Source organism: Amblyraja radiata, chromosome 22 (genome assembly GCF_010909765.2).
Source record: "Amblyraja radiata isolate CabotCenter1 chromosome 22, sAmbRad1.1.pri, whole genome shotgun sequence".
In the NCBI taxonomy this organism is placed as follows: Eukaryota; Metazoa; Chordata; class Chondrichthyes; order Rajiformes; family Rajidae; genus Amblyraja; species Amblyraja radiata.
This window is the reverse complement of record NC_045977.1, coordinates 26,423,161-26,446,149: the sequence shown is the minus strand read 5'-3', so window position 1 is coordinate 26,446,149 and position 22,989 is coordinate 26,423,161. Positions and strand designations below refer to the sequence as shown.

The 22,989-nt window shown below is 43.0% G+C and overlaps 1 protein-coding gene across 2 annotated transcripts in view; it reads right to left on the bottom strand.

Annotated features, from left to right (window-relative positions):
• Positions 1 to 2,295: 2,295 nt before the first annotated feature.
• mad1l1 (mitotic arrest deficient 1 like 1) overlaps positions 2,296 to 22,989 on the bottom strand; it is a 649,913-nt gene continuing 629,219 nt past the window's right edge. For both annotated transcript variants that reach the window (XM_033040804.1, XM_033040805.1), the window contains exon 18: positions 2,296 to 3,917. In XM_033040804.1, the coding sequence (XP_032896695.1) occupies positions 3,759 to 3,917 (159 nt within the window). In that variant the 3' untranslated portion in view covers positions 2,296 to 3,758. The remainder of the gene's footprint in view (positions 3,918 to 22,989) is intronic.

Sequence of the window (22,989 nt, the reverse complement as noted above, 5' to 3'; positions counted from 1 at the left end):
CAACAAAACATTTTCACTGTACCTTGGTACACGTGACAATAAACTAAACTCTCTATTCAGTTCTGGTCACCCGGCTATAGGAAATATACCACTAAGATGGAAAGAGTGCAGCAAATATCTATGACTGAGTTAAAGGTTGGGCAGGATAAGACATTATTCCTCAGAGCTCTGCATTTTCAGAGTTGGGTTGTGGATGTAGCTCAGTCCATCACACAAACCAGACTCCCCACCACTGACTCCAATTATATTTCACGCTGACTTGGAAAAGCAGCCAACATAATTAAGGTATGTCCCACCTGTTCAATCCTTCTTCTCCCCCGAGCTAGAGGGAGAGACTGGCAAGGCTAGGACTTTATTTCTTGGAGCACAGGAGGATGAGGGGTGATCTTATAGAGGCATATAAGATAATGAGTGGAATAGATAGGGTGAATGCACAGTCTTTTACCCAGAGTAAGGAAATCAAAAACCAAGGGACATAGGTTTAAGGGGAGTGGGTAAAGATTTAATAGGAACCTGAGGGGCAACCCTTTCACACAGAGGGTGGTGGGTATATGGAATGAGCTGCCAAAGTTGAGGCATGTACTATACACGGGGAAACTATACACGGACAAACACAGGCAGGTGGGACTAGTGTAGATGAGGCATCTAGGTTGGCAGGGACAAGTTGGGCTGAAAAGCCTATGTCCCTTGAAAATTATGTCTATATAGTTGAGTGAAAGGGGTGGGAAGAGGATTGACTGGGTGACAATATGGACAAAGGGAATGGCTCTCTGCTATATATGCCAACATTACTGATTGGAAATTGGAAATGGTGAACGTATAGATATTAACAGAATAACAACATTTATATTATTGCTTTGTTCTGGAAATTGAGGTGCCTAAAAAAGCAAAGGAAAGATTAGTGGTTTTTCATCAGCTTGAGGCAGGCAAAAGTACTTCAATGCCATTGAAATACCTTTTGCATTGTAGTCACTGATGTCCTGTTGGAGGCTTGAATGGAGTGAGTAAGGGTATAAATCAAATGGCACAAACTGTCTGTTTCTGTCCTGTGCAGAATGAGTCAGGTAATGTATCGATCTTGAACACAATATGAAACAGATGTAGACCTAGATTGCTGTTTTGGGCATTCAGCATAATGATCAGAAATTAGGCAATTGCCATTATGTAAGAAGTGCCACCTGTTCAATAGAGATTTATCACTCAGAGTGCTAAGGCAGCTGTTTGCGTTTGCAGTTATTTTCACCCCTCCTGTCACTGGTGCTGTGAAACCACCCTGCCGGGGGCTGTGGGCCAACAAGCACACAATAAGCTTCACAGCCTCTGCCGTTGGCATCCTGAAGCTAACTGCAGAATCTGGATGCAATTTACTTATCCCTTGTGGGCCACATCCACGGCCCTTCTCACAAACCCTGGACATCCCAATATTTTACAGCCAGGGTGTGGCTTTTAAAACATAGTAAATGGTGAGGTGGAGGAAATATGACAGGTAATTTATGCGCCGCAATCAAAAGAGCACCTTTTTGGTAAAATTGACTGAAATGTAAATAGAAGCAAGGCAATAGAAATAACAACTGTTCTCTGATGCAGCACGAGAGGTTATCGTGTGTTGTCTGAAGAGGATGTGCAGGGTCTTCATTTGACAGCCCATTCGAAAGACAGCATGTGTAGGAAGGAACTGCAGATGCTGATTTAGAAGATAGACATAAAATGCTGGAGTAACTCATCGGGACAGGTAGCATCTCTGGACAGAAGGAGTGGGAGATGTTTCGGGTCGAGACCCTTCAAAGACAGCATGTTGTATAGCTGCTTTGACAATGCAGTGACCGGGGGGAACACCAGCTCCAATCTCAGACGTAGGAGTGCATTATGGCTGACACACGATAAGCTGATCTATCAGCCCTTTCCCACAATAATGTGATGCCCTTGCAATTTGTGGATGGACAGGGTGGAACGACAGTGAGACTGGACTCACAAGCCACAGCACAGAAATACTGGTGTTGCACTTCCAATTTCCAAAGCAGTTTCTCAACCAGATTTCCGTCAGATGTTGCCAAACCTGTCTGGTAACTGGAAACAAAAACCTTCCAACCATTTAAGATAACTCATAAAAGTAAATTACAGAAATGAAACACATTTGCTCGCATATAATGGTGCATGATCTGCAGATGGGAAATCCAGCTATTACGGCTACTGTATTCAAATCATCTGCTCAATCCTTTTAATTAAAAATGTAAGAACACATTCGCTTGTAGTCTTTGAACATTGCAGCTCTACTTAAATAAAAGTCAGACAACATTTCCATCCTCAGCATCTTTATTTGTAACTAATCAAATCTCCCGAAAATAAAGCAGTATTTTATTGGATAATATGATATCCTAGCAGAGCAGATAAATTCATTCAAACCTTGTACAAAGGAGACACACCATGTTAAAAACGTATATATAATATTGCTCTCTTTCCTGTTAGTTTGCAGACAAGGCAGGAGGATCGTTTGGATCAAGAAGGGATGAGGGAATTTCACTTGATCGCTGTTCAAAGACCTACGATGGCCCAGCGGTGCCCAGCGGCTAAACCAGGATGGCAAGAGGCTTTGTTTATCCTTAATGCAGTTGAATCAAGTTGCTGACATTCATACAGAGACGGAGGAGAGAGCAGATATTTTATATATTGTTCCCTACAGCTAAAAATTCATGGCTAATAAAGTCACCAAGACTTATTGATACAACGGACACTTAATCTGGATTCTAAATCAAACACAGTTCAGCCAGAAAAATGCACTGATACTACTCTCCCCCCCTCTCCTCTGCCTCCTCTGTCCCCTGCTTCACTCATCTCTCCTGCCCCATTTCTCTTACCCTTCCCCTCCCTTCAACCCAAGTGCAAAGTTTAACGTCATTAAAATATGCAAATTAAGTGAGAACCTTTTTCTATTTCTGCTCAACTGGTGCCAGAGCTTTGGTAAATTCTAACTTGGACTTCAATCATTTATCCACTGTGCATTGCCTACACTCAGGTGCTGTCTCCCTCAGTTTGGTGGTTTGTACCAACTTGGCGGAGTTGCACGTTATGAATCATCTGCTCTCTTGAAGTTTGACAAAGATCTGTCAAGAGAGAGTGCACAGCCTACCTAATAAGTCAAACATGTATTAAGCTGAGCCACTGTATATTGAGCTGTCAGCTGGTGGTGAATAGATATCTTTGTCCCATCACACAAGACTGAACAATGAGTGGAAGTGATAAGGAGTGCATCAAGTAAACCTTGATGGATGTTTAGTGGATAAGAAGTTATACTAACAACAGGATGCTCTGATTTGCACCAGGAGTTTTGCCAAGGACAGCAGGATAGCTTGGCACCACATAGCTAAGCACTTGTGTTTTATGTCAACTGGTGAGAAGAGTTTTATCATTTCTTAATCATGTCCTTCACTCTGATGTCCCTCCATCTGAAAACCCAGCATCTGTCTCGCTCCCTGCATGAGAAGGAGACCCCTCAAGGCAGCGCTGACATCGGCAGCTGCGAAGTTCATGCTCTGCTCAATCTCCTTTCCAGCTGCCAGGAGATGAATGAAAGCAAAGAAATTAATTAAAATCACATCTAAAGCAAAAATAAATGTTTGGAAAACATAGCAAGCAAACACCCTGCTGCAAATCTAACTAAATGTTGAATTGATCTCTAATTAATACTACTAAATCAAGCTTCCTTGCAGCGTAGGAAAATATATCAACCACTCTATTCAACGTCACAAGTTGCACCTCCACTATGCCAATGTCTGGCGACTGAAGAGGTCGAGGGTTATAGCACTGAGGAATGCTGGGATACTGTTCTGGTGATGCAGATGAAGGTTGATCAGCTCATCGAGGGAACTGGAGAAGTCCGTCTGCAGGAGCTGCATCTTTGCTCCCAGACTGTTGGCAGCCTGCAGAGAAAGCAAAAAAATAAATTAGCCACTGACACGGTAAAAATGTGATTGAGCATAAAACATTCTCCTACCCTAATTCTCTCATTATTTCCTTCCTGTATTTAACATGCCCCTCAGACCACAGTCCTATCATATGCTTAATATAAGTGGACGCCGACATTCTAACTCTTATTAAATAGCAAGATCCATTTTGAAGACATTAACAACTTTAACGGGGACCAGTCCAGACCTGGGAGACACTATTAATTCTCTCAATATCACACCCAAAAAAATAATGGCACTTATAGATCTTTGTCATGCATTCTGTTTAACATCATTTTAAGTAGGCGATTATTTAAATAAAAACTGGAATGGTGGTTTTGCTGACATTTGTTTGACATAACTTCCATGAAACGCCAACCTGTCTTTGCAAATCTGAGATCTGTTCAAAGGCAGATCTGTGGGATGGTGCCTGGAGCTTCAAAGTAGACTGGCCTTCATTTGTTGCTGTAATTGTGGAAAGCCAGCTCTCAGCTCTCACCATCTCCATCATTTTCTTTATGTCATAATGAATCATCAGATTTATTTAAGTTGTATATTAATGAATATTTTAAATATTGAGGAACTGAGGGAAATGGGGAACTGGTATCGATAAGGAGTCGAGGCCAGCAGGGATCAGCCATGATGATATTGACTAATAGGGTATCGTAGCCTAATCCTCTTCCTATTTTATTGTGTACTTGTATTATAAAGTTTGAAGTAGTAATCGGAGGTGAGGAGAGATCATCAGCAACAATATCATCATCTAAATAAACTTGTGGAGGCTTCGTAACCTTGGTGATTCACAGACTGCACCCTACTAAAAAAGGTTGTCATGGATTAAAAGAACAGGAATGTTCCATTAGATTGGACAATATAACATGTAACCCCTTTATTCCACAAGGGCAAAAGGTAAAGAGCAAGAAATTAAAAGCCAGTTAGTTTTAATATTTACCATTGGGAAAATGTTGGCTAAAATGAAAATAGAGTGAAAACTTCAAAGTAATCAGGCAAAATCAACATGGTGTTATGAAAGAGAAATCATGTTTGACCAACTTTTGAAAATTTTGAAGAAATAGCTCATAGGAGGATCATTATGTTTGTTGGGGGTCAATTATTCAGCTCAGGACACGGTGTAGGAGTTCCTCGGGGCAGTGTCCTAGATTTAGCCATCTCTAGTAGCTTCATCAAAGAACTTTCCATAATTATACATATGGGAATGTTCACTGATGATTGCATAATGTATTCAATTCAATTTGCATCTCCTCAGATAATGAAGCAGACCCTCCCTATATGCACCAAGACTGGATAACAAGCCGACAAGGCCAACACGTGGCAAATAACATTTGCATCACGAAGTCCATCTCGTGCAAGGCAGAATTTGATCTTAATTCTGTTAATTTGGTTTGCCTTCCCTCAAATGCAGCCTAATCTACTGAGTGTTTCTCTTTTCATTTGAAATGTACAGCATCTGCTTTTTTTTTTTGCCTTTTGATCCTGCAGCTCACCACTAACTGGAAACTGGAACTGGAAAACCTGCCACATTAATATTTTCGCACCAAATGATTCACGTGGTTGGAAATCCATTCACTGCAGTCAGGAGCATAGTGAGATGGATGTTCTGATTATTCCCTAAATGATCACAGTTAGAGAAACACACACAATCTAAATTACCCACTTTAAAGCAGGGTATATTCACTCCCTCCGCCAATGACATATTGTGGTTGTCCCAGTGAAGGGGATGCTGCATTGCATCCCGTCCTGGAAATATATTGCCACTTCTCCTTCATCGCTGGGTCTAAATCATTGAACTCCTTATCCTTCCACAGACTCACTCAAGAAGTTGGCTCCCCACCACCATCTCAAGAGAAAACAGGGATGGGCAGTAAAAACTGCTCTCGCCAGCAACATTCACATCCTGGAAATGAATTTATTTTTAAACTTGCAACCTTGTTGTTGGAAACATGTCTTCATAAATAATCAGAGGTGACAAGTGATTAAAAAGGTTTCATTGATTAAAAAAAACGCTGAAGTAATTTGGCAGCATCGAGAATGGTTGCTGTGTTCAAAGATGGGAATGAAATGTCATGTGATTGGAAGGAGGCCATCAATAGAGAGGCAGGTGCATACACATCAGCTAATAAGCAGAGCACATGTATTTACTGGTCTGGGCTGTACCTGTCGATTGTATGCCAATCCCACCAACTAACATCATCACTCTTCTCATTTTGCCGCTTTTTGTTTTTTCTGTTGCGTCAAATAAATTGTCATCTATTTTGTTCTGTCTTCCACATTTCCAGAATACACCATTGTTTCAAAGTATCCTGGCACCTGGACAACCTTGGTTTCAACCCTACCAAACACTTCCCTCTTTTCTCTCCAACTACACATTACCCACCCAACAACTTCTCCGCAACTTACAATACATTGTTTGCTCACTTATCCAGTTTTGCTGAAGCTCATTGAACTGGAATAAAGTGATACAGCATGGAAACAGGCCCTTCTGCCCAACTAGACCATGCCAACCAAGGTCTTCCATCTAAGCTAGTCCCATATGCCTCTGAACCTTTCCTATCCATGTAACTGTGAATGTTAACTGTTTTATTTTCTAGATTTCCCACAGCTACAGTTTTTTAAATATTTTCAACTACGATTGACAACCAATAGCAATTTTGGTGTTGTGTTAAGACCTCACTCTGAACAGTGCCACGAATCTCAAGCACCCATTTGAGCAAACAGATCAATTTCTGTCCTTCTGATTCAGAGATCAGAGTGCAGAATCATAGGGTTATAAAACACAGAAGCAGGTTCTTTGGCACAACTCATCCAGGCCGCCAACCAAGATGGCTATCTGAGCCAGCCCATTTAGCCCGTACACACTTTTCGGATCCATATATCTGGCCAAATGTCTTTTAAACGTCGTAATTGAACCTTCCTCGACCACTTCTTCTGGCAGCTTATCCATCACCCTCTGTGTGAAAAACTTGCCCCATAGATCCCCTTTAATTATTTCCCCTCTCAATTGCAGATTAAGTTTTATATTCCATTACTCCAAAACAACTGTGATAATTCCTTATCTACGCCCCTCACAATTTAGAAGGTGTCGCCAATGTGTTGGGTCTGAAGAAGGGTCTCGACCTGAAACATCACCCATTCCTTCTCTCCAGAGATGCTGCCTGTCCCGCTGAGTTACTCCAGCATTTTGTGTCGACCTTTGTGTTGAGTTAACCCCTGGTATAACTTTTTCCTTTGCATTTGGTACAATTTTATTAATAATCAATTAAGTACTGACAGCACATTGTGAGGGACTGAACTAAACGAAAGACCTTCATTCTATGAACAAAGTTGTTGTACATTTTACAACCTACAGTTAGTCCACCTGACAAAGAACTGCCCGGTTCAAAGCCCTCTTTTGTGCCTCTGCTTTATAAATCTTGAAGCGCACAAGCACTGACTGTGACTTCTGGTGAATAGAAGTTATCTTCAATCCACAGTTTTCAGTATTACATTACTGCAAAGAATTCATAATTCTACTCAAACAGTATGTAGTTGAACAAAGAAAATAAAAGATAAAGGGATAGGGCTTATTTTGGATCATTTTTTTTTCCTTGGAATATTATACAAAGGGAATAGTTATCAGCTCCCCACTCTATTCACCTGCCTATCAAAGCTTGCTTGAAGGACTTGAAAGCCATACTCTGGAGACTGCCCTGATCTCTTTCTTTCTCCCCTGTATCAATCTGGAAGTAGCAGCATTTGTGAACAATGCTGTGGGATATTAAGCTCTCCGATCTAGAAATATTTTTGTAGCCTTGTATGATGAGTTGCTGCTAACAGAAGACCCAAAGTTTACTTGTGGAAGAGAACTCTAATGGTTAAAACAAATTTAGACTTGCATGGGAGACCAACATCCAGTCCACAACATATTGAATAAGGAAAGCAAAATAATTATTGTTTTATCTAGAGTGGTCAGGATGCGGAAATCAGCACCACAAGTACAGTGGGGATGAAAAACCCAGTCATTTAAAGTAAATGGAAAATGGCCAACATATCATACAGTTATTCTGCCTCTGATACTTACCTTACCACCAATCACATGGCTGACATCCTCGCCATCTCTGCCCAATCATTACCTCCGTTCCCCGTCCATTCATTACGTCTCCAACTCATTCATTGTTACCAACCCCAGCTTATTCGTTACCATTATTCCATAAGGTGACGCCTCGTTGGCAGAGGAGCTGAACCTCTTCTTTGCTCGCTTTGAAGTGGAGCCACCCGAGACAGCCACATCACACCACATGGTCCACAGCAGCCTAACCCTCAAGATAGAGGAGCATGAGGTGAGGCGCACGCTGCGGGCCATCAATCCAAGGAAGGCTACTGGACCCGACGGCGTCTCTGGACGCGTGCTGAAGGACTGCGCTGACCAGCTGGCTGGAGTCTGTACGAGGATTTTCAACCAGTCTCTGGCCCAGTCCACTGTTCCACCCTGTCTGAAGTCCGCAACCATAGTCCCCTTGCCCAAAAAACCCCACATTTCCAGCCTCAACGACTACCGGCCAGTCGCACTCACACCAGTGGTGATGAAGTGTTTTGAAAAACTGGTCCGGGGTCACATCACATCACTCCTGCCCCGAAGCTTTGACCCCCACCAGTTTGCGTACAGAGCGAATAGATCTACAGAGGACGCTGTAGCCACAGCTCTCCATGCTGCACTGTCCCACCTGGAGCAGCGGGGGAGCTACGTGCGGATGCTCTTTGTGGACTACAGCTCTGCCTTTAATACCATCCTTCCCCACAAACTGGTGGACAAACTGGGGGACTTGGGACTTCCACACTCCACCTGCATGTGGATAAATAGCTTCCTGTCGGGTCACAGCCAGAGAGTCAGAGTGGGCCATCACACATCCACGGCCCTCAGCCTCAGTACCGGCTCTCCACAGGGCTGCGTGCTGAGCCCCCTGCTCTACACCATCTACACACATGACTGCATCCCCGCCCACCACAGAAACACCATTGTCAAATTTGCGGATGACACTACGGTGGTGGGACTCATCTCCGGGGGGGACGAGTACGCCTACCGGGATGAGGTGGAGCAGCTGACAGTGTGGTGTGGAGAAAATAACCTGCTCCTTAACACCTTAAAGACCAAGGAGATAATAATAGACTTCAGGAAGAATAAAACGGACATGGTACCATTAATTATCAGAGGGGACTGTGTGGAGAGGGTGGCGGATTTCCGCTTCCTGGGAATCCATATTGAGGAGGACCTGACGTGGAGCGTGAACACCTCTGCGCTGCTGAAAAAGGTCCAGCAGAGACTGCACTTCCTGAGGGTGCTCAGGAAGAATAACATCACTCAGAGACTGCTGCTGTCCTTTTATCGGTGCTCCATTGAGAGCCTCCTAACATACTGTGTATGCGTATGGTACACCAGCTGCACAGCGGCTCAGAGGAAAGCGCTCCAGAGGGCCATTGACAACGCCCAGAGGATTGTCGGATGCCCTCTCCTTACCTTGGAGGACTTACACAGTTCCCGCTGCATCAAAAAATCCCAGAGTATTATAAAGGACATTTCCCACACCGGACACTCCCTGTTTGAACTGTTACTGTCAGGCAGACGGTACAGATCTACAAGGACAAGGACAAACAGACTTAAAAACAGTTTTTACCCCACTGCTATAAAGGCACTAAATGTAGCCGCCAAGGAACGCAGGGGCGATACATACATACATGAAATCGACAGAAGGATGTAGGGCTGGGTGTTTATGCGTGCTATTTTTATGATATTTATTTTAGTTGTTTATCTTTTTAAATATTTTACTTTGTATGTATCGTTAGCTTTTAGAAATGTTTGAATGGTGCACTGACTGGCTGACATTTTACAATTTCGTTGTACATGGTTCATGTTACAATGACAATAAAGAAACTATTCTATTCTACCTCCATTTCCACTTATGACTAATGATGACATGTTACCAACCTCTGCCTATTCATTCCACCTCCACCCCAGCACTGCATCTGCACTCACATCTGCTCAGCACTGCCTCCACTCCCCACCTCAGCTCCAGGATTACTTCCTCTCCCAGATTCAGCCCTGTCATGGTCTCACCTCTCCATTTAACCATCATTATTTTACCTCTATTCCTTGCGCAAGCCCCTAATGTGCCTTTGGTTCACACCAGCTCAGAACTATGCTGCTTTCAGCTTCATAATCACTGAAAACATTTCCACACCTTGGCACTGCTCACCTAATCTATCAGCACTTCAGCACGTCTAGGTAAATAATTACAAAAAAGGCTCGCTGTAGTATACATGGTTGGACCTGTGGTATTGAAAAAAAACTGACATCTATCACAGTGTGAGCCCCCTTCTATTCTTTACCTGTAACTTAACTCTGAAAACTAAGTAAATACAAGAATATGCAGTTACTATCTTGTATAACTTTTAGTGCCATTAAAGCCAACAAGCATATTGAAATTTTGCAGGCAGGCTCTTAATTGATTAATGCAGCACTGTTTTTGCAGCAGTTTTTATTCCCCTATTGTTTGTTAACTGATTACAGTAATTACAACTTTATTATAGTGCTTTTAATTATTCATCGCCCTCGTAATACAACTTTTTCTGATTAATTAGATGCCAATAGTGGCCATTTAAAAAACTATTTCCATAATGTGCACCAGAAAATGACTGCCTCTTGATGAAGCAGGAAGCCAGAGCAGGGGCTGCGAACAGCTTCCTCCCTGGACTTCAATATTTGGATAATGGAGTGACCATGAACCGGTTTGCCTCAAGATGTCATATTTTTCTGCCGACATTGAATCCTTCACTATGGAGGATTCATAACAGAGCAGGTTGCCGCTGTGTGATTCAACGGTGTTAACTGCACTCCTGGGACTGGACAGAGCCCAAAGAAATGAATGTAATATTCATGATGCTTTGCTCACACTATACAGCAGAGCAGTGCCCAAAATGTCTATGCACGGGAACCAGTCTAGTAAAGTAAAGGCCTGCATTTAAAAATGCATTTCAAATGCTCCCTTCACTAGCTAAAAGTAGGGGAAACTGATAACTCAGGGCACATCAAAGGTTCTAGTAGTCCCATGTCAGGAACATGGATGCTGGTTTGTAGACAGCAAGATTCCATAAATAGCCATGAGGAAAGCTATAAAATAATCTGCCTTAGGTGTTGGTTGGGAGTAAATGTTTTCCAGAATAATGGTGAAACTTAAAAAATAATCTGACATAGAGTCTGAAGAATGGTCTCAACCACTATTCCTTTTCTCCAAAGATGATGTCATTTCCGCTTTTTGTGTCTAACTTCAGTTTAAACCAGCATCTATAGTTCCTTCCTGCACAATCTGCCGTCAGTGTTGGTTGAGGGTAAACGTTGTCCATAATAAGGATGAAGCTTTTCTGAAATAGTGCCATGGGATCTTTATCAACGGTTGGGATCTCTCATATATCATCCTAATCTCTCATATATCATCCTAATTTCCTGGTCCGAGAACACTAATGCAATTATCAAGAAAGCTCATCAGCGCCTCTACTTCCTGAGAAGATTACGGAGAGTCGGTTTGTCAAGGAAGACTCTCTCTGACCTCTACAGGTGCACAGTAGAGAGCATGCTGACCGGTTGCATTGTGGCTTGGTTCGGCAATTTGAGCGCCCTGGAGAGGAAAAGACTACAAAAAGTAGTAAACACTGCCCAGTCCATCATCGGCTCTGACCTTGCTTCCATCGAGGGGATTTATCGCAGTCGCTGCCTCAAAAAGGCTGGCAGTATCATCAGAGACCCACACCATCCTGGCCACACACTCATCTTCAGGCTATTAAACCTGGCTCGGACAAAACTCTGATTATTAATAACCCATTTTCTGTTATTTGCACTTTATCAGTTTATTTATTCATGTGTGTATATATTTATATCATGGTATATGGACACACTTATCTGTTTTGTAGTAAATGCCTACTATGTTCTGTGTGCTGAAGCAAAGCAAGAATTTCATTGTCCTATACAGGGACACATGACAATAAACTCACTTGAACTTGAACTTGAACTTGAACTTGGCTCAGTGCTACCTACACCAGAACCATCTGGCCTCTGTAAGGTAGGGCTTCAATCATCCACATTTCTTATACAGAGATGAGAGTACTTCCACTGAGACGTGACTGACAAATTAATAAATTAGACCTGACCAACAATTACTGCTCTATTAGATATCAATAGCAGACAATCAAAGCAATAACCAGATAAAACATAAAATGCCTGAAATGCCAAACAGATCTGGAAAAACTGTGCATAGAAGAGGTTAATGTTTCAGGTTAATGGTGTTTATCGAACTTGCCGATTTGCAACATAAACTTTGCTACTCTCTCCACAGGTGTGCCTAACTGCTGAGCATCCATATTATGTTGCTTTTATAACTGAAAAGACCATCTAAGCTCATTTAACATGTGTTCCAGTGTGAAATGAAGCCTGCAATTACACTAATGCATTTGGCTGATGTTCTGCTGAAAGTGATGGCTCCACCAAAGGTGTGTGCTGGGTCTGGTCATATACAGGGGATTTCACATGCAGTTCATGGATTGTCAAAACGTTCCAAGGACAATTAAGTACTTTTGAAACAAGAACAAAATCTGCTGGAGGAACTCAGTGGACCTGGCAGCATCTGTGGACGGAATGGACAGACATCAGGGGGTAGAAGTTAGAGGAGTGGCTATTACTAAGGAGAAGGTTATTGGGAAGCTGAAAGGTCTGAACGTAGATAGGTCTACTGGACCGGATGGATAGCACCCCAGGGTTCTGAAAGAGATGGCTTTAGAGATTGTGGAGGCATTAGTCGTGATCTTTCAAGAATCATTAAACTCAGGAGTGGGTAAAGGTGATGAAACAATTGCAAATATTACTCTGCTGTTCAAGAAGGGAGCAAAGCAGGTGGAAACTATAGGTGGTTCGCCTGAATTCAGTGGTTGGTAAGATTTTATAATCTTATCCATTATAAAGGATGAGGTTTCTGAGTACTTGGAAGCATGTGATAAAATAGGCCGACGTCAGCATGGTTTTGTGAAAGGGAGATCTTGCCTGATGAACCTGTTGGAATTCTTTGAGGAGATAAAAAGCAGGATACACAAAGAGGAGTCAGTAGATGTTGTTCACCTGGATTTTCGGAAAGCCTTTGATAAGGTGCCACAAGTGAGGCTGCGAAGATGAGAGTCCATGGCATCAGAGGGAAGATACCAGCATGGATGATAGGATGGCTGGATGGCAGAAGGGAATGAGTGACAATAAAGGGGAGCTTATTCTGGTTGGCTGCCAGTGACTAGCAGAGGTCTGCAGGGGTCGGTGCTGGGGCTGCTGCTCTTCATGTTGTATGTTAATGATTTGGATGAGGGGATTGAAGGCTTTGTGGCCAAGTTTGCAGATGATACAAAGATAAGTGGAGAAGCAGGTGATGTAGAGAAAGCAGGGTCTGCAGGAGGACTTGGACAAGTTTGGAGAGTGGGCAAAGAAGTGGCAGATGGGATAGGAAAATGTGGAGTCAAAGACGTAGACTCTTTTTTAAATGGGGAAAGGATTCAAAAATTGGAGGTGCAAGGGGACTTGGGAGTGCTGGTACAGGATTCCCAAAAAGTTAATTTGCAAGTTGAATCAGCAAAAAGAATGCAAACGGAATGCTAGCATTTATTTCAAGAGGACTAGAATATAAAAACAGGGATAAGTTCATTAGTTCTAGGAGCAGAATTAGGCCATTCGGCCCATCAGGTCTACTCCACCATTCAATCATGGCTGATCAATCTATCCATCTGAACCCCATTCTCCAGCCTTCTCCCCATAACCCCTGACACCTTTACTACTGATGTAATGCTGAGGCTTTATAAGGCACTGGTCTAACCACATCTCGGATATTGTGAGCAGTTTTGTGCCCCATATCTGTGGATGGATGTGATGGTGTCGGAGAGGGTCCAGAGGAGGTTTACGAGAATAATCCCCAGAATGATTGGGTTAACATATGATGAGCGCTTGATGGCACTGGGCCTGTACTCGCTGGAGTGTATAAGAATGAGGGGGAACTTCATTAGTGGGAGAGTCTTGAACCAGAGGCCACAGACTCAGAATAAATGGACGTACCTTTAGAATGGAGATGAGGAGGAATTTCTTTAGTCACAGCGTGGTGAATCTGTGGAATTTATTGCTACAAATAGCTGTGGCGGCCAGGTCAATCGGTATTTTAAAGGCGGTGATTGACAGATTCTTGATTAGTACGGGTGCCAGGGGGTATCAGGAGAAGGCAGGAGAATGAGGTTGAGAGGGAATGATATGTTAGCCATGATATCTCAGCCAGGAAGAAGGGTCTCGACTCGGAAGGTCAGAAAGAAGGGTCTCGACCCGAAACGTCACCCATTCCTTGTCTTCAGAGATGCTGCCTGAGTTACTCCAGCATTTTGTGTTTATTCTCAGCCATGATTTAATGGAAGAGTAGACTTGATGGGCCGAATTAACTAATTTTGCTCCGATAACTTATGAACACAACCCAAGTGCAAGTTTGTAAGTTAATTGCCCTCTGTAATTACCCTTAATGTTTAGGGAGTGGATGAGTAAGTGGGATACCATAGAACTAATGTGAACAGTGGGTAATTGATGGTTGGGATAGAATCGGTGGGACAAAGGGCCTCTTCCCATGCTGTATCGCTAAACTAAACTAATCCCCCTCTACTCTGTTGGAGCATGTACTCCTCTTCATGTTTCCTCGTCTATATTCTGATGAATTCTGATCTCTTTCCAGCTGACTATCATTGACCTGAAGTGTTAAGTCTATTTTTATATTTTCACAGATGCTGTTTGATCAGCTCTCTCTGTTTTAATCTTACATTTCTGGTATCTACTATATTTTCTATTCATGGCCATCAACTCAGTTCTCTTCAGCAGTACAGCTTCACAAAGCAATATCATGCAAATTTATTAACAGAAGATATTCTATCTATAAATCTTTGATGGCTCAGAGCAATAAGACAGGGAGTTCACGTTACTCTTACCAGGTTATAGAATGTTTATTAAATATCAATTACAAAGTTGGACAGTGTATTCATTTGTTCACTAGCCTCATTCGTGGAATTTGACGTGTGTATGTGTGCGTGCGCGTCTGTGATTTGTCTATCATCATTTGAAAGGGAACCTTTCACTACCTCAAAGCATCTGAATTGCTTTGCAGGTAATTAACTGACTTTGACGTGCTTTCATTGTTACACTCTATGAAGCATGGCAGCCAATTTGCACAGGAAGATCTCCAATTTAAGTGGTGACCAGATAATCTGTTTTGGCGAAGAAAACTGAAGGACAATTACAGGCCAAGGCAAGTGGAACAAAAAAGGAGATGCTGGAAATCTAAAAATAAACAGAAAATGGTGGAATTACACATCATGTAAAGGCAGATTTGTGAAAAGAGAAACGGTAAATGCTTCAGGTTCACTACCCTTCTTTAGAACTAAGGAAGGGTCTCAGACCTGAAACATTAACTGTTTCTCTTTCCATGGATGCTATTCCACAGACGCTGAGTGTTTCCAGCTTTTGGGTCAAGGTACCAGGTCAATCTCCCCGCTAATTAAAACACTGCCACGAGTTCTGTTAAGGGCAAACCGGAAGCGGGGGCCGCGCGGAGGTCGAGTGAGTGACGTGAAGTTCGAGCGAAGTCCGCGGGAAGTTCGAGCGAAGTCCGCAGGAAGTTCGCGCGTGACGTATGGCGTCAAGATGCTGCGTACGGCGTCAAGACGCTGCGTATGGCATCGAGACGCTGCGTATGGCATCAAGACGCTGCACACGCCCGTCGAGGCGATGCGTACGCCGTCGAGGCGGCTGCGGGCAGGCAGGCCGTTGCCGCGGGGAGTTTTTCGAAGCCCCGCGCGATGTCGGGACCAGCTCCGCACAACTCGATACGGCTCCGGCGATCGAAGTGGGACCGGCCCCGCGAGGCTGTACGGCTCAAGCGACCACGTTAGGTCGCGCTTGCCGCGTGGAGTCGCATGCTGGTGGGACAGGCCCTTTACATTTACCTATGAGAGTGCACTGTTCTCTCCGTACTGCCATGGCATGACTGGGTGCACAACTCTCTGAAGTCAGTCCAAAAAAGTTGCAAGAAGTGTTTCAAATGCAAATTGACAAATCTGAACAGATGATTAATAATCCTGATAGCATCAGTGCGGTGTGCAGAGAAATAACCTGCACTGATTTGCAATGAAATGCCAATGCTGTGTTGTAACAAGATTATAAATAATACAATTAAACCAGTTCAAAAACAGTTCACTGCGTGAAGCGACTGAAACCATTTTAAATACTGCTGTGGAATTACGTGAATATACTGTAAGTGTGATTATTTTTGCAGCTTGTGACTTGTATCACTTAGGGAAACTTGAAGTTAAATTGTCTGCCTGTTTCTGTGCAAGGGTTATGATGTCTGTTTTCATCACCAGCTGCAAAGGAAACAGGAGGAAGCTTTAACAGGAACAGTGAGGTAAAACTGGATATCAATGTACAGCTGGAAGCCAATGCCCTGTGTTTATACGATGCTGCTGAAGAACAGCATGCAGTTGGCAGGTTGAAGGTCAACAAAGATAGGTACTTGTGGGTTCCCAGAAATAACGGCGTGAGTGTGCAAAGACAAGACAGCGCATGATTATCGCAAGGACTCAAAAGTATTCGCAAGGGCTACCACCAAATTGCTCCCCAGCCCCCAAGCCAATGGAAGGAAGCAAGATTTGCTGATGTACCAAATCTCTTGCCCTCCTTTGGTTTCTGTGGAAATGTGTAAATAGTTTTATAAAAAAGAAAATGCTGGAAACACAGCAGATCGGGCAGCATCTGTGGAGAGAGAAACAAAACCCTTCCTCGGGCTTATCAAGCTGAAACATTAACACTGCTTCTCCCTCCACAGATGTTGCCTGACCTGTGCTTAAATCATTTTTTGTTTTCAATTTCAGATTTCTAGCATTGACAGTTTAAAAAAAAAGGTTTTCCATGAGCATAGATATTGGCATGGACACACACACACATACCACTGCCACTTAAAAAGTGCTTGTTGTTTTTCCAGGAGCCTGTAAAAACATCTGAATAACCATCAGACATTTCAAGCTCAGAGGAAAGAACTTTTAAGTTGACTCCTGGAGCAAAAGCAGGGTTGTGACAGTCAGAGGCTATGGCATTCGCTATGACAGCCGGGTCATCCTGCCCAAAACTATTGCAGCGAATGCAAAGGACATCCCTCAGCAGCAGGCACGGAAACTTTTGAAGATAAACATCTGAAAAGAAAGCTGTTTTTTTCCCCCCACAATCTCCCTCACCATATGACGTTGCAGTCCAGAAACAAATTAGTATTCAGGTGTAGTCTGATAACTTGTGTTTTCTCCTCTCTCAGCCGTGACAAAAGAATTTCCAATGTACAACACTGGTCACAGAGAAGCTATTTAAATATCCGGGTGGGCGACAACCTTTGCCTTTCCACATCAAAGGAAACTGTGTTAATTCTTCTGGAAACTGAGCCAATCTTCCAGCAGGATTCAGCACAGCATGAAAGCAATGTAGAGAAATGAGTCAGATTTGGTGGAGGGAACAACTACAAAAGCTATGCAGATTCAGGATAATGCAACATCATACCAGAGAACACACAGAACAAACAGTTCAGGAACAGTCATTTGACCTCTGCTGTGTCGGTGCTCCACACAATCCTATTCCCACTCCTTTTACCACTTCTGACCATATCAGCACAACATTTAGCTCCTCACTTCCCCTCAAATCTTTTTCAGGATATCGCCCTCAACTGTACTGCCACTCAGCAAGGTCCTCGTTGCCATCACTCTCTGGGTAAAGATGATTTTCCTGAATTGTTTATTTGATTTAATTATGATCATTTTATATCTGTGGTCCCTCTTGTGGCTGTCCAAATTCAGTTAGGCAAGTTCTTATATAATATGGAGCCATTAGATGCATTACTACCACTAAGTAAGGAATTCCCCAAAACAATGATGGCATGGAGGCAAGGAGATGGGCTGGATGTTTTTCCGTCCACCAATGTTCTCACTACAGATTCCTCTCGCCAGTATTTGATTCAATGGTGTGGGCCTATGCGTCAACCTTGATACAAAGTATAGGCCTCCCCTACATGCACAAGAATGGGGATAGACTAGGCAACCTTTGATCTATTCTCAACAGTCATCTTGAAGCATGTCACTTCAACACTTCCCATTGCCACACTGATATGTCCTTTCTTGGCCTTCTCCACTGCCACGGAGGCAAATACAAATTGGAAGAACAACATCCTACAAAGACATACAGCATGGAAACCTGTCCATGCCAACAAAGACTCCCTTCCAAGCTATGTCTGGCCCATATTCTTCTAAAGCTTTCCTACCCATGTACATGCCCAAATGTTTTTGAAATTATGTCATTGCACCTGCCTCAGCCACTTCACCTTGCAATTGATTCTATAAACCCACCACCCTCAGTGCGGAAACAGTTGCCCCTCAGGTTCCTATTAAATCCTTTCACTGAAGTAAACCAATAGTTACAGGCCTCCAGTCTGGAAAAAACAGCCTTCCAGCACTACTACCCTTTGTCAAAGCTTATCAAAGATTTTGCTGGTCCATATAGATGACATCTACGACCCTGCCCTCTTCAACCTTCTTGGTAAGTTCAATCAACTTTGTGAGACTATCTTCGATGCACAAAGCCATGCTGACTAATCCTGAATCAACCCTGATCTTTCCAAATGCATGTCTATCTCGCCTTCATAATCCTCTCCAGCAACTTTCCTTTCACAATTCTGAAGTTTACTGATCTACAGTTCCCATATTTTTCTTGTCCATCTTAAACGGAGGACCAACCTTAGCCACCCTCCAGTCTTATGGCGCTTCACTCGTGTCTTACAATGATTCATACATCTCAACTGGGACTCCTGCAATTTCTTCTCCAGCTTCCCACGATGTTCTTGGATGTATCTGATCAGTCCCAGGAGATTTACCAACACATATATACAAACACATATATACACCTCTCACTCAACATCTCCTTAATGTAGATAGACACAAAATGCTGGAGTAAACACAGCGGGACAGGCAGCATCGCTGGAGAGAAGGAATGCGCGATGTTTTGGGTCGAGATTCTTCTTCAGACTGGAAGTCAGGTGAGAGGGAAACTGGAGATATGGAAGGGTACAAAGAGAATGTAAGGTGAGAAAATGACAGATCAAAGCAGACTATGGTTAAGAAAATGTAACATGGTTCAATGTTGGCTAAGGGGAAGATGACTATGAGGCATATAAACAGTTAGATTAAGCAGGAGGACAGTGAAACTAGTCAGAGAATAGGATGGGGGAGGGATGGAGAGAGAGGGAAAGCAAGGGTTCCTTGAAGTTAGAGAAATCAATATTCATACCACTGGGTTATAAGTTGCCCAAGCGAAATATGAGATGCTGCTCCTCCAACTTGCGTTTGGCCTCAATCTGACAGTGGAGAAGGTCCAGGACAGAAAGGTCAATATGGGAAAGGGAGGTGGAGTTAAAGTGTTTAGCAACCAGAAGATTGCCTAGGCCTAGGTGGACAGAGTGAAGGTCTGCGCTTGGTCTCGCCGATAAATAGGAGTCCACACCTGAAACAGCGGATACGGTAGATGAGGTTAGAGGAGGAAATGAATGTCAGCCTCACCTGAAAGGACTGTCGAGGGTCCTTGGATGGAGTTGAGGGAGGAGGTATAGGGAGAGGTGTTGCAAGTGTTTTTTTCTCCAAAGCAAGACCTTTAGCTCTTCTGCAGTGCTAATTACCCGTTTCACAATATTTATTGGGGATTTACCAACTGAGCACATTTCTACAATATGTTGCATCGGGCAATAATCAAGCGATGTTCAATTCATGTTATTCCAAGTGTTCTGATATAAGAATCACTTCATCGTTGGTTCCTAATGCTACTATAGTTGCTCAGCAGTTTTTGGAGTGCTTTGAGTATGTTGAAAAAGGGAGGTACTGGGCACCCTGAGTTACAATTGATCTGACGCACAGAAATCCAACTTTACACAAGTTCTCCAATAGATTTTGAAAGCAATTTTCCAGCTAGTAATAGTAATAATAATAAAATGTTTCTTGGTAGTCATAGTGACTAGATACAGTATGTATTCAATTAGTTTAATTGTGGGTATTGTTAGGATGATTATTCAGTGAAATGAAAGAATTATAACAAGTATTAAAGAATGGGTAGCTCCAGAAAGCGGTTGTCTCTGACACACAGGAATTGCTTACAGACAGTTTTCAGGAATGGAACCCTTACATAACTCAGTGACAGTATTTTTGAAGGCATGGTTTACACTAGACACCACTTTGGATTCCTCTGCCCTGGTACCAAATGTAAGAGATGTGCACATTTTTAGGAATCTAGTAATGACTAATGTTAAAACAAAGGGATAGCCATACAAATGATAATGATTGAGGATTGGCGCATCCTAACCAATACCTAAGATTAATCTGATCTGAAAATTGATTAACTTTGATGGTCTCATGGTATTTAATGATGCAACTATTTAAAGAGGCAGTAAGATGCAACTTTTGCTATAATGTTCAAATTAATGAGTTGGGAAGGAACATTATTTTCAATCAGAATTGGCTGTGAGGTAGCTCAGGCAACCCAAGGAACATTTAAGCCTGAGTCAGTTAAACCTCACAAGAGAGTCCCGGTTCCATTATTATTTATTTGTGTCTCTGTATGAAGTAAATTTTGGTTACTTGAGAAACAATTATGTTTTACAAAGAAATTGTATGTACAATCTACAAATAAAAAAGGGATGTGGATCCTCCTTCGATAGCTTAGAAAGAATGCATGTGATAATATTCATCAGAGTAAGAGGAATTTAATGCTCTACACATCACTTAAGCAATGTTGAAAATCAAACATGAAGTGAATATGTTATTGTAGAAAGAGTTTGAGCAATTGTTTTAATAATATGTTATTGTGGAAGAGCTTTGGGTTATTAATGACCAAAGACATGCATATTTGTTGAAGGCTCTTACAGAAATATTCCATCCTCACGTCAGCCACCATCATGTTTGAGAGTGAAAAATTCACCATGGTTTTCTGGAAGTTGTTTATACACCTTGGGAGCAACCTGGGAGAGATTGAATGGTGCGCCTGGCAGCTTGAGAGAGGAATTAGAAGGCGCAGAGTGGTTAGATATAGAGAGAAAGGCCAGGGGAAACAATTGAGTGAGTGAGTGTGTGTGTGTGTTTATATGTAAGTGTATGCTCGCATATGTGTTCAGAGTGCATCTCGATGCACTCATTGTGTGCAGGTGTCTGCATATATGTGGCCATATATGTGTTTGTTGGTCCGAGCAGCAGAGCTGGTCTCCAGTTGTCTTGGACCTTCTTACCTTGTCATGGAGTCACAGTAGCTGCTGTTTAAAACCACTTCACATTAAATTAATTTGTATTCAGGCATCTAGCACGCCTGATATTTGAATATGGTATTTTATTGCTCTAATCAACCTGTTCTAATTGTCAAGTGTGGTAATTAGCAATTTTATGAACAGTCACAGATCAGTGCCTTTCAAAATGGCATCCGCAGAATCTTAGTTTTCACTAACTTTATTTCAGCCCTAATCAACCTGACACTTAAACGATACAAGTGGCAATGGATTGCAAAATCTTGACAGCATCAGAATTTGAATCAAGCAATCTTTGTGGACATTAATTAATGTTGCAAGTAACTATGTTTACACAACTTTGGATTACATAAATTGTATGTGCAAAAGGGAGATGCTGTCTGACTGGATCAAAGCAGTCGCTTAGATTTTAATTGAATGGCTTTGAAGGGCAACAGTTGGAACATGCTGTTGAGTTCACTAACATAAATGTACAATATTCTCTCAGCTAACTCCTGGCTGAATGGACAGAGTGAAGAATTGAAGGAGGGTGTGAGGGAAAGACAGACAAAGTCAGCTTGGCTTCTTCCACGGCATCTAAACCTGTCACTTCCACTGCCTTGAAGGGCAAGACCAGCAGACTCTTGTGAACAACTGAGAGATGCAACCCACCATTTTACCAAGATGTACACCACCTTAACTTGAAAATATATTAGTGCTCTTCAATGACGTTGGCTCTACATTAACATCAGTTGAGTATCTTTATCCTAGGGACCACAATGGTACAAGAAGAGAGTGGACAACCTCCTTCCCATGAGGAATTGGGGGATGGGCATGCGAAGTGCCCTTGTGACCATTGCTTCTAGTCCTTGAGTGAATAAAAACACAAACAACAACGTCCTTTTCATGGGAGATCAATTGCTGTTTGGCTACAGTCTGGGTTTGGATGATTTCTCTTTGCCATAAGATATAGAAATGATCTGACCTACACAAAATAAAATAGGAACTTCTTGTAATAGTAGCAGTTGCACAATAGGTCCACCAACAAATCCCATCATAATACTCATTGCATAAACAAAACCTTTATTCTTCAGTAAAAACATTACTAACAATCACATTTCTATTTTTACAGTATTTGCCTTAAAAAATCATCAATGCTAATCGCTCCCGTGAGGGCGGCCCAGCCCGAGGGTGGAATGGCGCTCCCGTGAGGGCGGCCCAGCCCGAGGGTGGAACGGAACTCCCGTCGGAGTGGCCCAGCCCGAGGGAGGAACGGCGCTCCCGTCGGAGTGGCCCAGCCCGAGGGTGGAACGGCACTCACGTGAGGGCGATCCGGCTCGGGGCTGGAACGGTGCTCCGGTGGCTGGGACGGCGTTCTGGCGGCGGTGACCTGAGTCCGGGGTTCAGCCGCGGGCCAGCGGCTGTGTCCGCTGGACTGGGGGGCGGCAGCTTCGACCACCCCGGGCCGCGGTGTTTGAGCCGGCCCGTTTGCGGGGTTCGGTGAGCCGCGGGACTGTTTGTGCCATCGCCCGGTGGGGAATCGCCTCAGCGCAGAGGGAGAAGAGGAGGGAAGAGACTGCAGCCCTAAGATTTTTGCCTCCACCACAGTGAGGAGGTGCTTGGAGGACTCACTGTGGTGGATGTTAATTTGTGTT